The sequence below is a fragment of the Dipodomys spectabilis genome, unplaced genomic scaffold (genome assembly GCF_019054845.1).
Source record: "Dipodomys spectabilis isolate Male_0828 unplaced genomic scaffold, ASM1905484v1 ptg000063l, whole genome shotgun sequence".
Lineage (NCBI taxonomy): Eukaryota > Metazoa > Chordata > Mammalia > Rodentia > Heteromyidae > Dipodomys > Dipodomys spectabilis.
The window spans coordinates 4,576,049-4,591,913 of NW_024870740.1; the positions used below are offsets into that span (position 1 = coordinate 4,576,049).

A 15,865-nucleotide genomic window follows, 5' to 3' on the forward strand; every position below is an offset into this window, starting at 1 on the left:
CATAATCATTTTAACGTTGAGCATAGTGGTTTGGAAAATTAATCCTAAAAACAGACCACAAGTATATAAGAAAAACAGGCCCAAAACACTAAATGTTAAAAGAGTCCCAAAACAAATTTTGAGGCAAAAATGGAATCATTTTTAGACAGATAGGCTTACAAAGTATTATCAAGCACAATACAAACCTATCACGATGTGGTGGTGTCTATAATCCCTACCTCAAATTTAATGTTTTAAACAAAAATTAACAACTAGTCTTTAAAAACTGCTAATACATGACATGATAAAAATGTAAAAAGAAGAAAGTAAACCAACAAACCTTTAGTCTTTAACAAAAAGTATCTGAAAATGTACCTTTTTCCTTTCTTTTTGTTAAACTTTTACTGACGACTTTAAGGTGATGTTGGCAATAGTCCAGCTCAACTGGGATTCTTAAACTTTCCCCTCCCCTCATTCTAGAGTTCTTTTTTAAAAGGCTCCAATCTCTGTCCCCCAAGGTCTATAGGGCTTGCCAAGGTTTGCAGCCTGCGTGGGTGCCGAAGGGCTCAGTGCATTGGGAGAGAGTAGATGGAAGGAGCCGAAGGAGAAGGGGAAGGCGGCAGAGAGCGAGGCCACCGAGGAGAGCAGAGGCGGGGACAGTTTGGAGGCCGAGGTGACCACGGGCAGCACCGGTCCAAGGCCGCCGCTAGGGGGCGCTCGCAAGGCAGACGCCTCTGGATGCGCCGAGGCCAACCTGCCCTGATGGTGAGACTCCGTGGACGAAGCGGCGGTGCCCGCGTTCCCGTGGCCGTTCTGGGGCAGCAGGAGAGGGTGCGCGAGGTGCGGGTGATGTCCGAAGGCGCTTCCCCAGGGAATGTGTCCAAGGCCCGCGTGCGCGCCAGTCGCCGCTTCCCGCTGGGAGGCGTAGTTGTTGAGGTGCGACACCAGCCTGACGCGGAGAGGGTCAGAAGCATCTAGTCCTTCGATGATGCTCAGGTAACGGGCGACTTCCGCCAGGCATTCTCGAAACCCCAAACTCCGGTAATCCATAGCTAGGGCGTGCGCATCGAAATAGCCTGGAGGACGGAACAAAAGAAAAACCTCAGGGCTTCGAGCCTTTCATCCTTTCCCCCGCATTTCTTTCACCGCCTAGGCAGCCTGCCTCCAAATACCCACAGCGCTGAAAGAGCATTCATTCAAACCCGTGCCAATGGTCCACGCCTGTCATCCTAGCTACTAAGAAGGCCAAGATCTGAGGATCATGGTTAAAAGGCTGTGAGACTCTTATCTCCAATTAGCCAGCAAAAAGTCACAAGTGTAACTGTGGCTCAAGTGGTACAGTGACAGAGTTGAGTGAGGGATGGAGCCCAGGGTCTTTAGTTCAAGCCCAGTACACACACACACACACTCTCTCTCTCTCTCTCTCTCACACACACACACACACACACACACACACACACACAAAATGGCACTCAGGGGTTCTGGAAATTCATATTTTGGAGCTGATGAAAATCTTTGCATTAATCAACATTGCTCATGCAAGTTCAAAGCTCAATTAGAAGTTGCTGAGCAGAAACTGGAATTATACTCTCCCAGCAGATGAAACTATGTTCATCCTTTAATGTTTTCACTCAACAACAACAAAAAATACATCAAGGACAGAGAAACCACAGAGCAGTGAAATTCATTAGACACACAGATGTAAGTTATCATCGTGGAACTCTTCAGGCATTGTGGTCCTCAGCAGAGCATTCATTCTCCGGCTGGAGACAGACACTCAAGACCTTGCTCTCCTACCTTCTGTTAGGATTTTCTCTACTTAAAACCACAACAGGTTTCGTTTCTCCAGAGTCACTTGGCAGCTCGTTTTCAAAATCTCGTATGTGACATCAAGACCCATCCATATACGTCAAAATAAATTATCATCTATTTCTCAAGCTTTTTCTCAAAATAGCAGTGGATAAATGTGAAAACTACCTGATTAGAATCAGGGTCCTCACAACTTTAGAGTATGTCACAGTTGACATGTTCTGAAAGACCCATTAGCTCAATTTGTAGCAGGCTAGGGTGAAGAATTCACGGAGGAAAATCTCCTGCGCAGCTGAAGATGTACTGACAGGCAGCCACACACTGTTCTCTCCCCACCCCCAGAGCAAAAGCAGGCCATGACTGCACCAATCCTGGCCTGCGCCTACAGCTCCCTCCACCCCAACCACGCAGAGCCCCCACCAGGATTCATGGGCTGTACCTTTCCCTCCTGCAGTGTGAAGCATTTTCAGGTGATCCACGGTCATCTGCAATATCTCAGCTTTTTCTAGCTTAGCAGACCCCTAAAAGATGAGAATAGCAAAGTAGAGGACTTAAAATATGCACACACATAGACCCATATGTACATGCTCTGTACATCAAGAAGTGTGATTGAAAGCAAAAGCAGTTTGCTTTCACAAATGCCGTTGGTATCGATGTATGAATTCATCACTCACAATATGGCTATTTTCCAAGGCACGAATAGGATTCAGATGGGAGGCGGGGGCAGGGAAGGATTCAGAAGGTGCAGAAAACCACACGGAGAGCTCTACCTACTTTCTCCATTACCTGCTTCTCAAAAGCACTGGGAACCAGCCGCCTCAGCTCAGACAAACTGTTATTGATCCGGTCTCGTCGGCGCTTCTCGATGATCTATGGGAAACAAGCAAAACAAAGGAGAACATTTCCATCACGACTGTCAATTCCGAAAAGAAGCGTGATTCTGAACGTTAATTAACAGCAACCCCCCCCCCCCCCATTAAAAAGAAAAGAACATTGTAAAGACTCACTCCTCTCCGTCTCTTCCTGGCTAAGATCTGAGAAGATGTCGTTGGGGACATGGAACCAAGAGCTGAACTCAAGTTTCTGAAGAGAGAGAGAGAGAGAATCTCCGTGGAGAGAAGGAGGTGCCTGAGAGGTCACCCCCACCCCTGCACGCGTGCTGTTTGGACAACTTGGGTTGGAAAGAGCCCCGCGTCGCTCCCGGCGGGCGGCGAGCGGCCCGCGCCCGCCCCGCTGTCAGCGCCGCGGGGGCGCAGTCCGCCCGCCCCGCCGCGGCTCCGCGCCGCCGACTCACCCATTCTCGTCCGCACTCTCCTTCTCCACCTCTATCGTCTCATCCAGCTCGCTGTCGGAGGAGCTGTACTCGGGATGAGCTCGCTTCATGCTGGCTGCGGGGGGGGGGGGTCTCCGGGGAAGGGTCCGCGCGGCGGACAGGGGGGAGTTAACAACCGCGGCGCCTCTCCGCGCTCGGCTGCCGGCGTTCCGCACACTCTGCTCGCGCTCGCGCTCTGCCTCGGGTTAAAACTCAACCATCCCTTTCCCACGCTGAGCCCCTTCCCAGGGCCCAGGGAAGGGCGGGGGAGGCGGGGAGGCGGACGAGGGGGCGGGGAGGCGGGGCCGCAGCTCCCAGGCAACAGCCTCACTCTGGCCAATCCCACTTCTCGCTCGGCTGATTGGCAGCCGCTCAAGGGAGAGGCGGAGCCCTGGCTGAGAGAGAGGGCGGACCTCGCCCCCGCCCCCCGTGCCCGCCCTTGCCCCGCGGCGGTGCGTCGGCTCCGCAGGGGCTCCGCCGGGCCTCTACAGGGGGGTGCGGGGGGTTGAGGGGGGAGGCACAGGCGGCGGTGGGCCGGCGGCGGGGAGGCGCGGAAGGCCGAGCCGGGACACCAGCCCGCCGGCGGCCGCGGCCCCGCCCCGCCCCGCGCGCCCGGATTGGCCTGGCCGCGCGCCAGGGCCGCGCCTGCAGCGCCGCCGGTGAGCCGCACGCGCCGCGGGCCGTGGGAAAGTGCCGGCGCCCCGGCCGCCAGCCAATCCGGGCGGCTGGCGACGGCGACGGCGGCCGCGCTGGCGGCGGCGGCGGCGGCCCCGGGCGTCCGCATGAATGGAGAAGAATGGCCAGGCGGGGCGCGCGAGGGCGCGCCGGCCGGAGCTGGGCGGCTGCGGGCCGGCTTCCCCGTGTGAACCTGTAATCGGAGCCTGGGCGCCAGCGGGCTCCGGATGCCGCCACCGGGGCCACCGTAAATCTCGGCTGAGTGGCTGCCGGGGCCCGGTGGCGGGATGCGCGCGCTGCTGGCGGGGCGGGCACCTTTCCGGGCCGATCGCCGGCGGCTCCCCGGATCCTGCGGGGAATCGGGGAGAGGGGAACTCCCGTTCGCCCGGCGCACTCCCGGGGGCCGTCATCGCGAGGCCCCCCGCCACCGGGAGGGACGGGACGTGGTTTTCTCGGTGGCGTTCTTTTCCCGGACCTTATCCTCCCTTGGAGCCAGGCTCTTTTGGACAGGACTTCCCAGCCTCTGGGATGGAATGAATTCCCCTGTGCATCTCATTTCCGGGGAAGTAGAGCGTTTGTTTTTTCGGCTAAGTTGGGAGAGGGAAAAGAAAACAAAACTCCCTGGAGATGGTCATTATGTTTGGGGTTTTTTATTGTTGTTATTTTTTCCCCCAGCACTTGGCGGCCAGGGCCTCTGAGCGGGCGACAGGGTGGCGGGCGGGCGTCGGCCGCCCGGGCCGGCCTCGCTGCGGGAACGCACGTTGCTGAATGGTCGGCACACGCACGCACACGCACACGAACCGCCTCCTCCTGGCCTCGGTTGTGCCGTGTACCGGATGCTCTATGAACTTGTGCAAGTCCCCCAAGAAGACAATGTTTCAAACGGGCTTTAAAAAAAATTGAAAAGATCGTTTTGACTTTCAAAACTGATTTCGGATTCCAGGATTTGGAGACACAAAGGAATAGTGTGGGGGGGGGGGGTTGCTTTTAAATCCCAGTCTTTTCTAACTCTATCCAAGGCACAGCACAATTTGTCTCAAGTCCACCTTTGTAATTTGCAGTCCTGTTAGTGAGGGAAAGTCTAATCAACGACGAGTATCACAAGAGATGTCTCACCTTTGTAATTACACCACATTAATCATTGACCTTTATTTTTTATTGTTATAAGGGTGATGTACTGAGGGGTTACAGTTACATAAGTCAGGTAATGAGTACATTTCCTTTTGAATAATGTCACCCCTTCCCTCACCCAGTTTTTCCCTCCTCTCCCCACCCACAAGTTGTATAGTTCATTTTCAACATAGTACCACTGCTGCTTTTGTTCACCCTTTGTCCTTCCATTTCTGTATCCCTTTCTTCCCCTCCCAAAGACAGATAAATGAACAAACAAGACAAAAAGAAAAAACCATCACTAATAAACCTCTTGTTTCCATTTCCTGGGAGTTCATTTCGATAAAGATTTTATATGCGCAGAGGCACATGGGCATTAAGCCCTTGTGTTCCTCTCCTAAGAATATCCTCCCTTGGATCCTCACTGTGTGAGTGCCTAATTATTGATCTTAAAGCCATCTGAGTACTCTTAGGAAACCATGCACTGTGTGGCCTGACCCTAATCCACATATTCCCCTCCTGCCCCCACCTCCTCACAAATGTTTTGCAACCAGCTCCCACTTAATCTCTCATTGTACTTCACCCTCCCTGCAGCCTCTCAGAGGGCCTGAAATCCTGCTCCCCTGGGGTTTGAACTGGAGGTCTCAAGCTTGCTAGGCAAGGGCTAGCCACGCCCCCTGTGTTAAACCCCTTTGCTTCCTAAGAGTCCACACGTTGCCTGTCCCTTATCAATCCAACGTCATTCTCAGTGACTGCTTTATCTGCCTTTCTTCCCAGATGACAGAGCCTTCTGAGAATTGCTATTCCAGAGCTAGTTTCCCCTCCAAGGTTCCTTTCCATTTTTCAGTCAAGGCACAGAATACTATTAGCCTCTTCCCTTCCAGTACTTGAGGATGCAATCATAGGAAACTAACTCATGCCTCCACCTTCCACAAGCCCCTAGAACATTCATTCCATTTCCTCCCCTGAGTGACAGGCCATCCTGCCCAAGAATCAGTATGTTCATTCCTGTGTGGTTCTGTAAAATTTTCCAGCTTCCAACGTACAGCAAGTCTATCTTTTCTGCAATGGCCCAATCTGGCTGTTGTGCAGAGACAGACAAGCTGTAACTTAATGGGTGAGAAGGAAAGCCAGGGTGGGCTCAAGGATGCTTAACTCCACATTGGTTTAAGTACCAATATTTATCACCTGTGCGTGTTTATGGTTAAAAAAAATGTAGTAATCCTATCTCCTCTAACATTGACTGTCATTTTTTTTTTAAAAAACACATCTAACAAGTACTTATTTGGTGCTCTCTACGTGTCTGTCATTAAGCTAGCACCTGAGAACGCAAAAGAGACCCAAAGGTGATAGGCCCCATCCTTCTAGAACTCACATCCTTGGGAGGAAGTCAGACAATACACAAGTAAAATGGCTGTACATGCCTCAACACCTAGAAGCACCTTCTGATAAGGAGAAACTAGGGGGTGAGACACTTTACGAATTTGTGGAGGCCTTTTGTGAATGCAAGCAGGACTTAAGATCCAGGTGAGATGAATGTTTATCAGTTATCACCAGGAAGGAAGGGGTGGCAGCTCCTCCCGTGGGTGGTGGGACCAGAGAGAGTGAGGCCAAAGGCAGAAGGCCCAATTTCCCACCACTTGCTAAATAGGAGGCATAGCATTGTCTTGAACTGCTTAGAGGCCCCTGAGTTCAAGGCCCATTGGAACAGGACTGCTAAGCCCCTCAAGAAAGGGATCATTTTCTCAATGGAGGAAAAGGGAAAGGTGATACTTTTTGTAATTTACTTTTCCTCTGCTCCCAAGCCTACTTCCTTCCATGGCCTGTGAGAAGTAGGAATAGATATTTATTCACATTTCAGCAGGCTGCCTTTCACTGTGCTAACAGTGAGGATCCTCCTGATAGAGATCCTCTAGATTAAAGAATTCTTTCTCCAGCAGGACTAAGTGGGAGTCTCACCAGGGGTGAACTAGTGGGACATGCAGCAGAAAGGAGTTTATCCTCCCATAGCACCCCAGCATTGCTATGTGAAAGAGGCCTCTGGGGTACCAACTGGATGGAAGTCACACACAATAATCAGGAAAGAACCTGGAGTCCTCAGTTCTCTATTCAACAGAGCAGGAGACCGCACAAGCCCTTGCTCTCTCAGTGTGCTAGTGCATGCAGGTAATCTCCAAAGGGACGCTGAGCATAGTGTTCTAGGAGCAGAGACAAGAAAGAAGGGCAGCTTCTATCCAAGCTCCCAGTCAAATCTGAAGCAAAAAGTCTCTCCAAACAACTTTTAAAGTGAAGCCAGTTTGTATTTGAAACACTTAGGGCTTGCTTATTTACAAATTCACTCAATAAACTTGTAGAAAATCCCTACTATGTGCTGGGCACTGTGCCAGACCTGGAGCCATGAGGCTAAAAGCCACAGTGTCTTTTCTCCCTCCTCCCCTTTCCCTTCCAGTTTTATCAGAATCTGCAGAGCACCTGAAAAATGGAAAATAAGTTGTATTGCCTCATATATGTTGCAATTTGTTGAAACTTACTAACACCTATTTTCTAGTTATAAAGTTGTAGTTGGTTGTTGTTGTTGTTGTTGTCAGTCATGGGGCTGAACTCAGGGTCTGGGCCCTGTCCCTCAGCTCTTTTTTGCTCAAGGCTAGCACTCTACCACTTTGAGCCACAGCACCATTTCCAATTTTCTGGTGGTTAATTGGAGGTGTCACAGACTTTGCTGCTGGGGTTGGCTTTGAACTCGATCCTCATACTTCAGCCTCCTGAGTAGCTATGATTACAGTCATGAAGCACCAGTACCTGGCTTTCAATTTTAGTTTTAATCTAGGAAGATTACTTCATAATAAAAAGTACTTGTTCACAAAACCTTCCCAAATGCATGATGAGCAGGTTATTTAACTTCCCTAAGCCTTGGCTATCTTATCTGTAAAACAGGTATATGAATAATAGTTATCTTCCAATATCACAGGTAAATAATATCAATTGTGTAGAGCACATCCTAGAGTGTGTGGTTATTAGTAAACATTAAATAAACAATAACTGCTATTATAAGTAAGCTATGTGCCTGTTCTGTTGGTGAAGTATGAGCACTGGGCTATCCCAATATTGTCTTCTGACACTTGGCTATCTAATGAAGTTGAAAGGTAATGTAATTATTTAGAAACTGCATACATTAACCAGCATCTCAAAGTAAGTAATAGCTTTGAATATCATGAGACAGAATCGGCACCGCTTATTTAGAGCATCAGATTCTTCTGAGTAAAATCTCTATGTTATTCATTATTAGTCAGAGTGGTACCTTTTCACTCTTTTATTAAGAAACATCCCTCTGAGTGTGCAGTGGTATAAATAATGTAAAAATAAGCTATACAGTGAGAGTTCGGAGATGAATTCTTGATGTGCACATCCCAAATCAGAAACCACAGGGCAAGTGGCCCAAAATTTATCCCACAGTTTTGACTAAGCACTTATTTCCTTTACATTCAGGCTTGCTGCTTTCTCCAGAAGTCCTGCTTCAGACACTGGGTTGACCATTGATTAGTCACACCATAAAGTTCACCTCTGCTATGAACTCCCTTAAATGAGGGCAAGTGCTATTTGCTTTGAGGGATATTTAATTCAGTGGTTTCACAGTGGCCCCAGGAATCACACACACACACACACACACACACACACACACACACACACACACACACACAGACAATAAGCCATTCCTATACTCCTCTGAGTCTCAGTTTCCTCATTTGTGTGAGCTTTTGAAAGATAAAACAAGACATGATTAACCTGGATGATGTTAATATTTTGAGCTACCTCATCCTGAGCTTTGCTGCACCACCTAAGAAGAAGCCTCAGTAGGTCATCTTCCTTCTGCCATTGAATTCCTTCAGGGTAGGCCACTCAGTAGATCTTCATAGAAAGAAGGGGACAAGGAATAGGAGGAAGGAAGGAAGGAAGATATTGTAAATGCCCATCTGTGTTTATTTCATAGATCAGTCACCTCTCACAGTCCTCTAAAAAAGAACATGTTTTGTGCAAACATAGGGAAACTACCCAGACCTTGGAGATCTCAGAGCATTAGAGCATGCAAGACACAGGGAAGTCCCCAGTAAGGAGGCCCCTTTTATGTCAGTCTAACTGGGCTGGTCTCCAATTCACCAACCACAACACCTCCTTTTACATAATACCTGATCATATTCCACTGAAACCACATCCCAGAGAATTCTGGAAAATTTTATTCCAGCATAAAGGTAAATTTTTCCTTTTGGAAAAATATTGACTGCTGACCCACAACTAAATAAGTAATCATATGTGAAAAGCAACTTAAAAATACAACTTTTGTTTTGAAAGTTCTTTACTGACTAATCAGAGACCTTCTTTCTTTTATTTCTTTTTCCTTTTTGGGGTGGGGGGGTGAGGGAATGGGTGGGAAGGGGCATCCTGGGATTTGAACTCAAGGCTTGGGAGCTGTTCCTGAGCTCTTTTGCTCAAGGCTAATACTCTATCACTGAGTCACAGTTCTACTTCCAGCCTTTTAGTGGTAATTGAAGGTAAAATTTCACAGCTTTTCTTGCCTGGGCTTGCCTGTTGAATCTCTATCCTCAGAGCTCAGCCTCCTGAGTAGCTAAGATTACAGGCATGAGCTGCTGGCACCCAGCCAGAACTCTTTTTTCTTTTTTTAGAGTAATTTTAATACTTTAAAAATATTCTTAAGTTGGGCACCAGTGGTTCACACCTGAAATGCTACCTAGTCAAGAGGCTTAGATCTGAGAATCATAGTTAAAAGCTAACCTGGGCAGAATAATTAGTGAGACTCATCTCCAATTACCCAGAAAAAAAACCCAGAAGTCGAGGGGTGGCTCAAATGGTAAAATGCCAGCCTTGAGCCCAAGAGCAAAGTAAGAGCATAAGGCCATGAGTTCAAGCTTCAGTACTAACACAGAAATATTTTAATAGCCAATATTTTTATGGCACTTACCATCTTCTTAACCCCACTTTACCCACTATATGTAACTTATTGGCTTCTCAACATAACCCAGAAAACAAAGGATAATTTTCCCTCGTTTTAAAAGAGGAAGCCTGGATATATAGAGGAAAGGTTGTTTAACATCACATCTGAATCCCAGCCCCTGGTTTGATTCCACAACATTGTCTTCTGCTTGAAGAGAAACTTACAGCTTATTCTTACCTAAGTTAAAATGATGTAAATCCTGATGGACTCTCAATTAAAATAATTCATTTAGTAATTTGCAGGATATTTTTCATAATTTAAATAATTCAACTATGTTTTATTGTTACATCTCAGAATGTAAATGAGGTGGATCTTTGAGTATCACAAAAACCAATTGGGATTCCCCCCCCCCTCCCCAATGGGACTAGTACCAAGCTACAATCATTGAAGCAAAGGTCTATGTTCCCGAACCACATCACTGGGGTTTATAGCTTCATTAGAATCCTCTAAGATTTTTGTGCACATAGGTGTTTGTTGTAAATAGAACTAAGATTATTGTAAATTGTTAAAATTCAAATATAACAGGAGGTTTCAGGCAAGACCCAGATTCAATACTTTGAAACTAGACCTGCTAGCTCACTAAGCCATATTTGTCTGAACTCAAATATAGTGGAGCTTTGGGAGTTTGTTTTTTTTGTTTTTAAGGGTTTCTTTCCTTTTATTTCAAGAGCACAGGGGAAGGATTTAGAGGAAAGAATAGAGGAAACAGAGACTAGGGTTAAAACCAGATGCTGGAAGAGCTGCTTGTGCGATCCATCATTTTAGTGGAAAAGAACAATTCTTGCATCAGCATCCAGATGAAGACAGTGTGCTATAAAGGGCTAGGATGAGCTATTCTTCACCAGCAATCCACACCTCCAACTCCCAAATACCCACATATGTCCCGACCCGCAGGACGTCAACGAGGGCAGTGAACCTAAGCGAGAAGGAATGAAGGGACAAGAGACACGAAGAATGACAGCAAGACAGGGATTCTGATCAAGCTGCAAATTTTTATTTTTCACACAGGGGTACTTATATGCTTGGAATAAGGAAGCTTTTTCATTGGCCGTTAAGGAAGCTTTTTCATTGGCCGTAGCAGCTGCAAGATATAGCCTATCATGTTGAGAGACTCCCTTTTGGCTCCCGACACACATACACCCACATACTCACACTACCACCCAAAGGTGCCCTGAGGGTTTATGGTGATATACCAGTGAGAAGGGGAATGGCAAAATGGCAGCCTTGGGTGGGGTGAGAGGAGGGGTTGAACTCAGGGCCTGAGTTCTGTCCTATTGCTCAAGAAGAGCACTCTGCCACTTGAGCCATAGCTCCATTTTCTGTGTTCTTGGTAGTTAATAAGAGATAAGAGTCTCACTGACTCTGAGGATCCTGTCTAGGCTTGCTTTGAGCCATGATTTTCAAATAACTAGGATTACAAGCATGAGCCACCAGTTCCAGGCCAAAGTGGCAATCCTAAGAAGGAATTGACCTCCAAGGCAGGAGAAAACTGTCATGCAGAGGACACAGTTAAAAACCAGCATTGAACTTTGTTCTGAACATCAATGAGGTTCTTCCCAGTTGATGCTGAGAACTTAGAAAGAGAACAAAATCCTACAACCAGGCAGGAAGCGTTAATTGACCTCATCTGTACTTAAAGCCTACTGGAGCCAGGTCATCTGGTTACAGGAGGAAAAAAGGAAATAAAGGTGTTTAAGAATCCTTATTGAGTTATGTCCCAGCCCAATGTGGGCTGGGAATGTGACTGAGTGGTAGAGTGCTTGCCTAGCATGCATGAAGCCTTGGGTTTGATTTCTCAGTAACACATAAACAGAAAAAGCCAGAAGTGGTGCTGTGGTTCAAGTGGTAGAGTGCTAGTCTTGAGCAAAAGAAGCTCAAGGCCCTGAGTTCAAGTCCCCAGACTGGCAAAAAAAAAAAAAAAAAAGCCCCGTGTAATTGTATTAGAGATGGGATAGTTGGGATATTTAGGTATAGATCATGATGGGATTAATACACTTATAAGAAGAAAAGCCCCAGATGGCCTGTTTCCTGTTCTCCCTCTTCCTCTCTTTGCCCACCCCCCCCTTGAGAACACATACAAAGCAACCATCTACAGGCTAGTAAGAGGGTACCCCAACACACTGGCATTCTCTCCTTGGACTTGCACTCCCCAAATTAAAAATAAAACTCTGTCATTAAGCCATTCCATCTATGGTATTTTGTTATGGAAATCAGAATAAGGTCATTCCTATTTCAATCCTTTTGTAAATGTTGATGTATCTTTATAAGTGATGTTTTTGTTATAGCTAAGGGTTCTATTTCCCCATTTTTAAAATGTGTTTTATTTTACTAGTCAGTAATTGAAAGACCTAAGTTAAAGATACAAATGTTTCCCATTTTAAAAGATCTATATTTAGAGCAAAGATCTTTTTTCTATTTTTCAACAGCTCTTTCAAATCTCTTATGGATTACAAGTGAATGAAACAGGACAGGTTCCTTTCCAAATAAATTACAAAGAGCCTAGCTTTTCTGGTGAGCATCACCATTTAAGAAGAGCATGGGTTTTCAATCTGCAAGTTTTTCTCCTGCCTCTCGAGCCACTCATGAAATGACAATGAAATAAATATTTGGTTTCTCTCTCCTGCAATTTCCAACTGTACAAAACCAGTCCTCCTGACCCTCTTGATGGTGCATGAGAAAAACAAAACCAAGATTCTTACTTGTAGGCTATCTATTCCCTCAATTTAGCAAACCATGTCCCCAGATTCATTGTTACCAATGTCTCTTTCTCCAGTTTTACAGTTGTGCCTATACCTACACAGACAGTTTTTCCAAGTACAGCAGACCCATCCCCACTAAGAGCATGCAGAGACACAACTCACTTCCTTTGATCTTTATTGAATGTACAGTTGTCTGCTACAGTTTGATCTAGAATGTTCTCCTAGGGCTCATATATTATGAGTCCAGCATGCTTCTGCTGAGCCAATCTGCTAGCCCTGCAAGGCCCATATATTAAAGGTATGTTCCCCAAATGTGATATTAAGGGGAAGTGATGGGACCTTTAAGGAAAGGGGGGGCTAGCAGGAGATCTCCAGGTCATTGGTGTGCTTTGGAAATAAAATCAATGTACTTTACACAAACAGAAAAAATGTAATAGAGCCAGAAAGATGAGGTAGAAGAATTTTTCATAAGGTTTACATGCATGCCATGATTCTGAAAAAGCAGAATAGATTTGTCTTGAGGATAGTTTGATTTGTCTTTGCTTATATGTTCCATCACGTCATTGCCACAGTTCCTGGACAGTTATCACAAGTTAACAGCACTTTTACAAGTTTATATGTGAAGTACCCAACCTAAAAGCATAAACAGCATTGAGTTTAAAAGTTTTTGTTCCTGGCAAAACATAGTCCTCTTCCTGAATTTTCGTGCTCAGTTTTGAGTTCTTTCAAGTGAGGGAAAACTGGGATAAGACAATATAGTCAGGTTCAGAAACTAAAGACAAGCTAGGTGCCAGTAATCCTCATAACTATGAATCCTAGTTACTCAGAAACATGAGATCTGAGGATCACAGTTCCAAGCCAGCCCAGGCAGAAAGTCCATGAGACTCTATCTTCAAACAACCAGCAAAAAGCCAGAAGTAAAGATGTGGCTCAAGTGGTAGAATGCTAGCCTTGAGCAGAAAAAACTAAAGGATAGTGCCCATGCCCTGAGTTCAAGTACTAGTGCCAGCACATAGAGAAAGCAAGAAGGGAGGGAAGGGAAAGAAAGAAGAAAAAAGAAGGAAGGAGGGAAGGAAAGAGAGGAGAATTTTAAGTTATCACACATAGTTGAGACATTATACAAAGAAGCCACACAGAAGACCTAGAGTTCAGATCTGCTAGGAATGAACCTGGATTAAGTCTGTGGTTTCAGGGATGGAAAGAATCAGGGAAAGGAATATTAAAGAACAACAAGCAATATACTTGGCATCTCATTGGGTAAGAATAATTCTGCCTTGCTGCTAGCAAGTCAAAGCTCATTTCTACTTTTCTTGCTTTAAAATAATGACCCTCATTTTTAGCTTGTATCAGAATCAGCACTCCTGATGCTGTGGGTCCCAAGACCTGTGGAGAACCCACTGTTTTAGAAAAACCATTTGTTTTTGCTGATGGAGAACCAGGCTCTAACCATGAGGAGGAAACAAAGTGCCCTAGCTTCAACCCTATCTATCAAAAGACCTGGATGAGATACACAGTATTCAGCAAGGTGTTTTTGAAATCAACCAAGTTTGTTGAAATAGTGAGAACTTTGTAATTTACTACTGAATTCAAACATATATGTTAAATTCCTAAACTGAGGAAATGAACTTGATGGTAACTGAACTTGGTGATAATTTTGCTGGTGGTGCTAAGAGTTTGATGTTTAAGGAACTGGCTGCCTATCTCACGAAAGGATGGACTCTCACAATAAGTTTCCCATGGGAAGAGCTCCACAAAGAAGAAAGCAAGCCATTGTTTTCCCTATGTTAATGAAATGCTCAGGCCTCTGAGCCCCAAATAAATGAACAAATAAAAGATAAAAGCACGGGTGAGAACATCATTCAAATCTACAAAGGCAAAAATATTAAAAATGAAGTACATTGTACAATGGCAATAATAGAACTTAATAACACACATTAGTGATATAAACTAAGAAATTATGTTCCTCCAAGGCTTGTAGTCCATAGTTTTGTAATAAACTATGTTGTACCCAAAGACTATTATATATATATGTATATATATATATATATACACACACACATATATATATACATATATATATATGTATATATATACAGTTTATACAGTTCTAGACCACATATCTATTCCAATTCTTCCCAATGTCCTGGGGCTTGAACATTGGATCTGGGTGCCATCCCTGAGCTTTTGTGCTCAAAGCTAGTGCATTACCACTTAAGCCACAGCTCCACTTCCTGCTTTTTGTGGTTAACCAGAGATAAGAGTCTCACAGACTTTCCTTCCCTGGGCTGGCTTAGAATGGTAGTTCTTAGATCTCAGAGTCCTGAGTAACTAGGATTACAGGCATAAGCCACTAGCACCCAGTTCTATTCCAACTTAAAACCCTAGTAAAGTGTGCCATCTAGACTAGTAATTCTCATATGGACAGGATTAGGATAACATGGAGTAAAAAATAATGTAACACAAGTTTGGGTACCTAGTTCTCAGAGCCATCTAGTTTAGTGGATCTGGGTTAAACTCAAGAATAAGTATTTCAAACATGCCCCTAGATGATGCTAATGTTGCTGGTTAAGGAATTGCTGGTTTAGCTCTTTGGTTCACATACTAGAATCTTAGGGGTGGGGAGAGGAACTTTTTTTAAAATCTGATTTAAAATCAGTGTATAGGGGATTGGAATTTGAGCATTAATATTTCTGAAGTTCTCAGTTAAGTCAACATGTAGCCAAAAGTGGAGAATTTACACCTAGATCATCAGTAGCTCTCAAAGTCTAGCACCTATAAGACTTCATTACAACGTAGATTGGGAGGCCTTCCCCTCCTGAAGTTTCCAACTCTGGGAGTCTGGGTTGGCTGTGAGAATCTGCATTTTAATCTAGTTCCCCTGCTGCTGCTCCAACTCTTTAGTTGCATCTTGAGGATCACAGGGTAGGGCTATGCCCACCTCTGGAAACAATTGGTGATCTTGTAGAAAATACAACTCCAGTTAGTTCCACCTCAACCACACCCTTCCACCACCCATCCACTACCACCGCCCCCTTCCCAAAAAAAGAACTAGGATTGGAGCAGGTGCTTATACCTGTAATCCTAGCTACTCCAGAGGCGGAGATCTGGAGAATGCAGTTCAAAGCCAGCCTAGGCACAAAAGTGAGACTCTTGTCTCTAAGATAAAAAAAAAAAAAAAAAAAAAAAAAGCCTCATGTAGAGCTGTAGCTCAAGTGGTAGAGTACTAGCCTACAGGAAAAAAAAAAATCTAAGAAACAGCCCCCAGGTTTTGAG

The 15,865-nt window shown here is 45.5% G+C and overlaps 1 protein-coding gene across 2 annotated transcripts; it reads right to left on the reverse strand.

Moving 5' to 3' along the window:
• Positions 1-366: 366 nt before the first annotated feature.
• Hey1 (hes related family bHLH transcription factor with YRPW motif 1) lies at positions 367-3,293 on the reverse strand. 2 transcript variants are annotated; one of them, XM_042680679.1, is made up of 5 exons: positions 3,083-3,293; positions 2,796-2,871; positions 2,575-2,658; positions 2,228-2,309; positions 367-1,055 (listed from the first exon to the last, which is right to left on the reverse strand). In XM_042680679.1, exons 1-5 carry the CDS (start codon positions 3,169-3,171, stop codon positions 469-471), a joined length of 918 nt encoding a protein of 305 aa, XP_042536613.1. In that variant the 5' UTR covers positions 3,172-3,293; the 3' UTR covers positions 367-468. The 2 variants fall into 2 exon arrangements, with proteins under 2 accessions (XP_042536613.1, XP_042536612.1); XM_042680678.1 differs by having other exon boundaries at positions 2,563-2,658.
• Positions 3,294-15,865: the final 12,572 nt, after the last annotated feature.

Bases quoted from the DNA above. Each gene is read 5' to 3' on its own strand.
- Hey1 (XM_042680678.1), bottom strand. From the start codon at position 3,171: ATGAAGCGAGCTCATCCCGAGTACAGCTCCTCCGACAGCGAGCTGGAT. The intron at 2,659-2,795 runs GTGAGTCTTTAC...TGTTTCCCATAG, and splicing joins CCAGGAAGAGACGGAGAGGA to ATCATCGAGAAGCGCCGACG. The intron at 1,056-2,227 runs GTACAGCCCATG...TCCGTCCTCCAG, and splicing joins TCACACTGCAGGAGGGAAAG to GCTATTTCGATGCGCACGCC.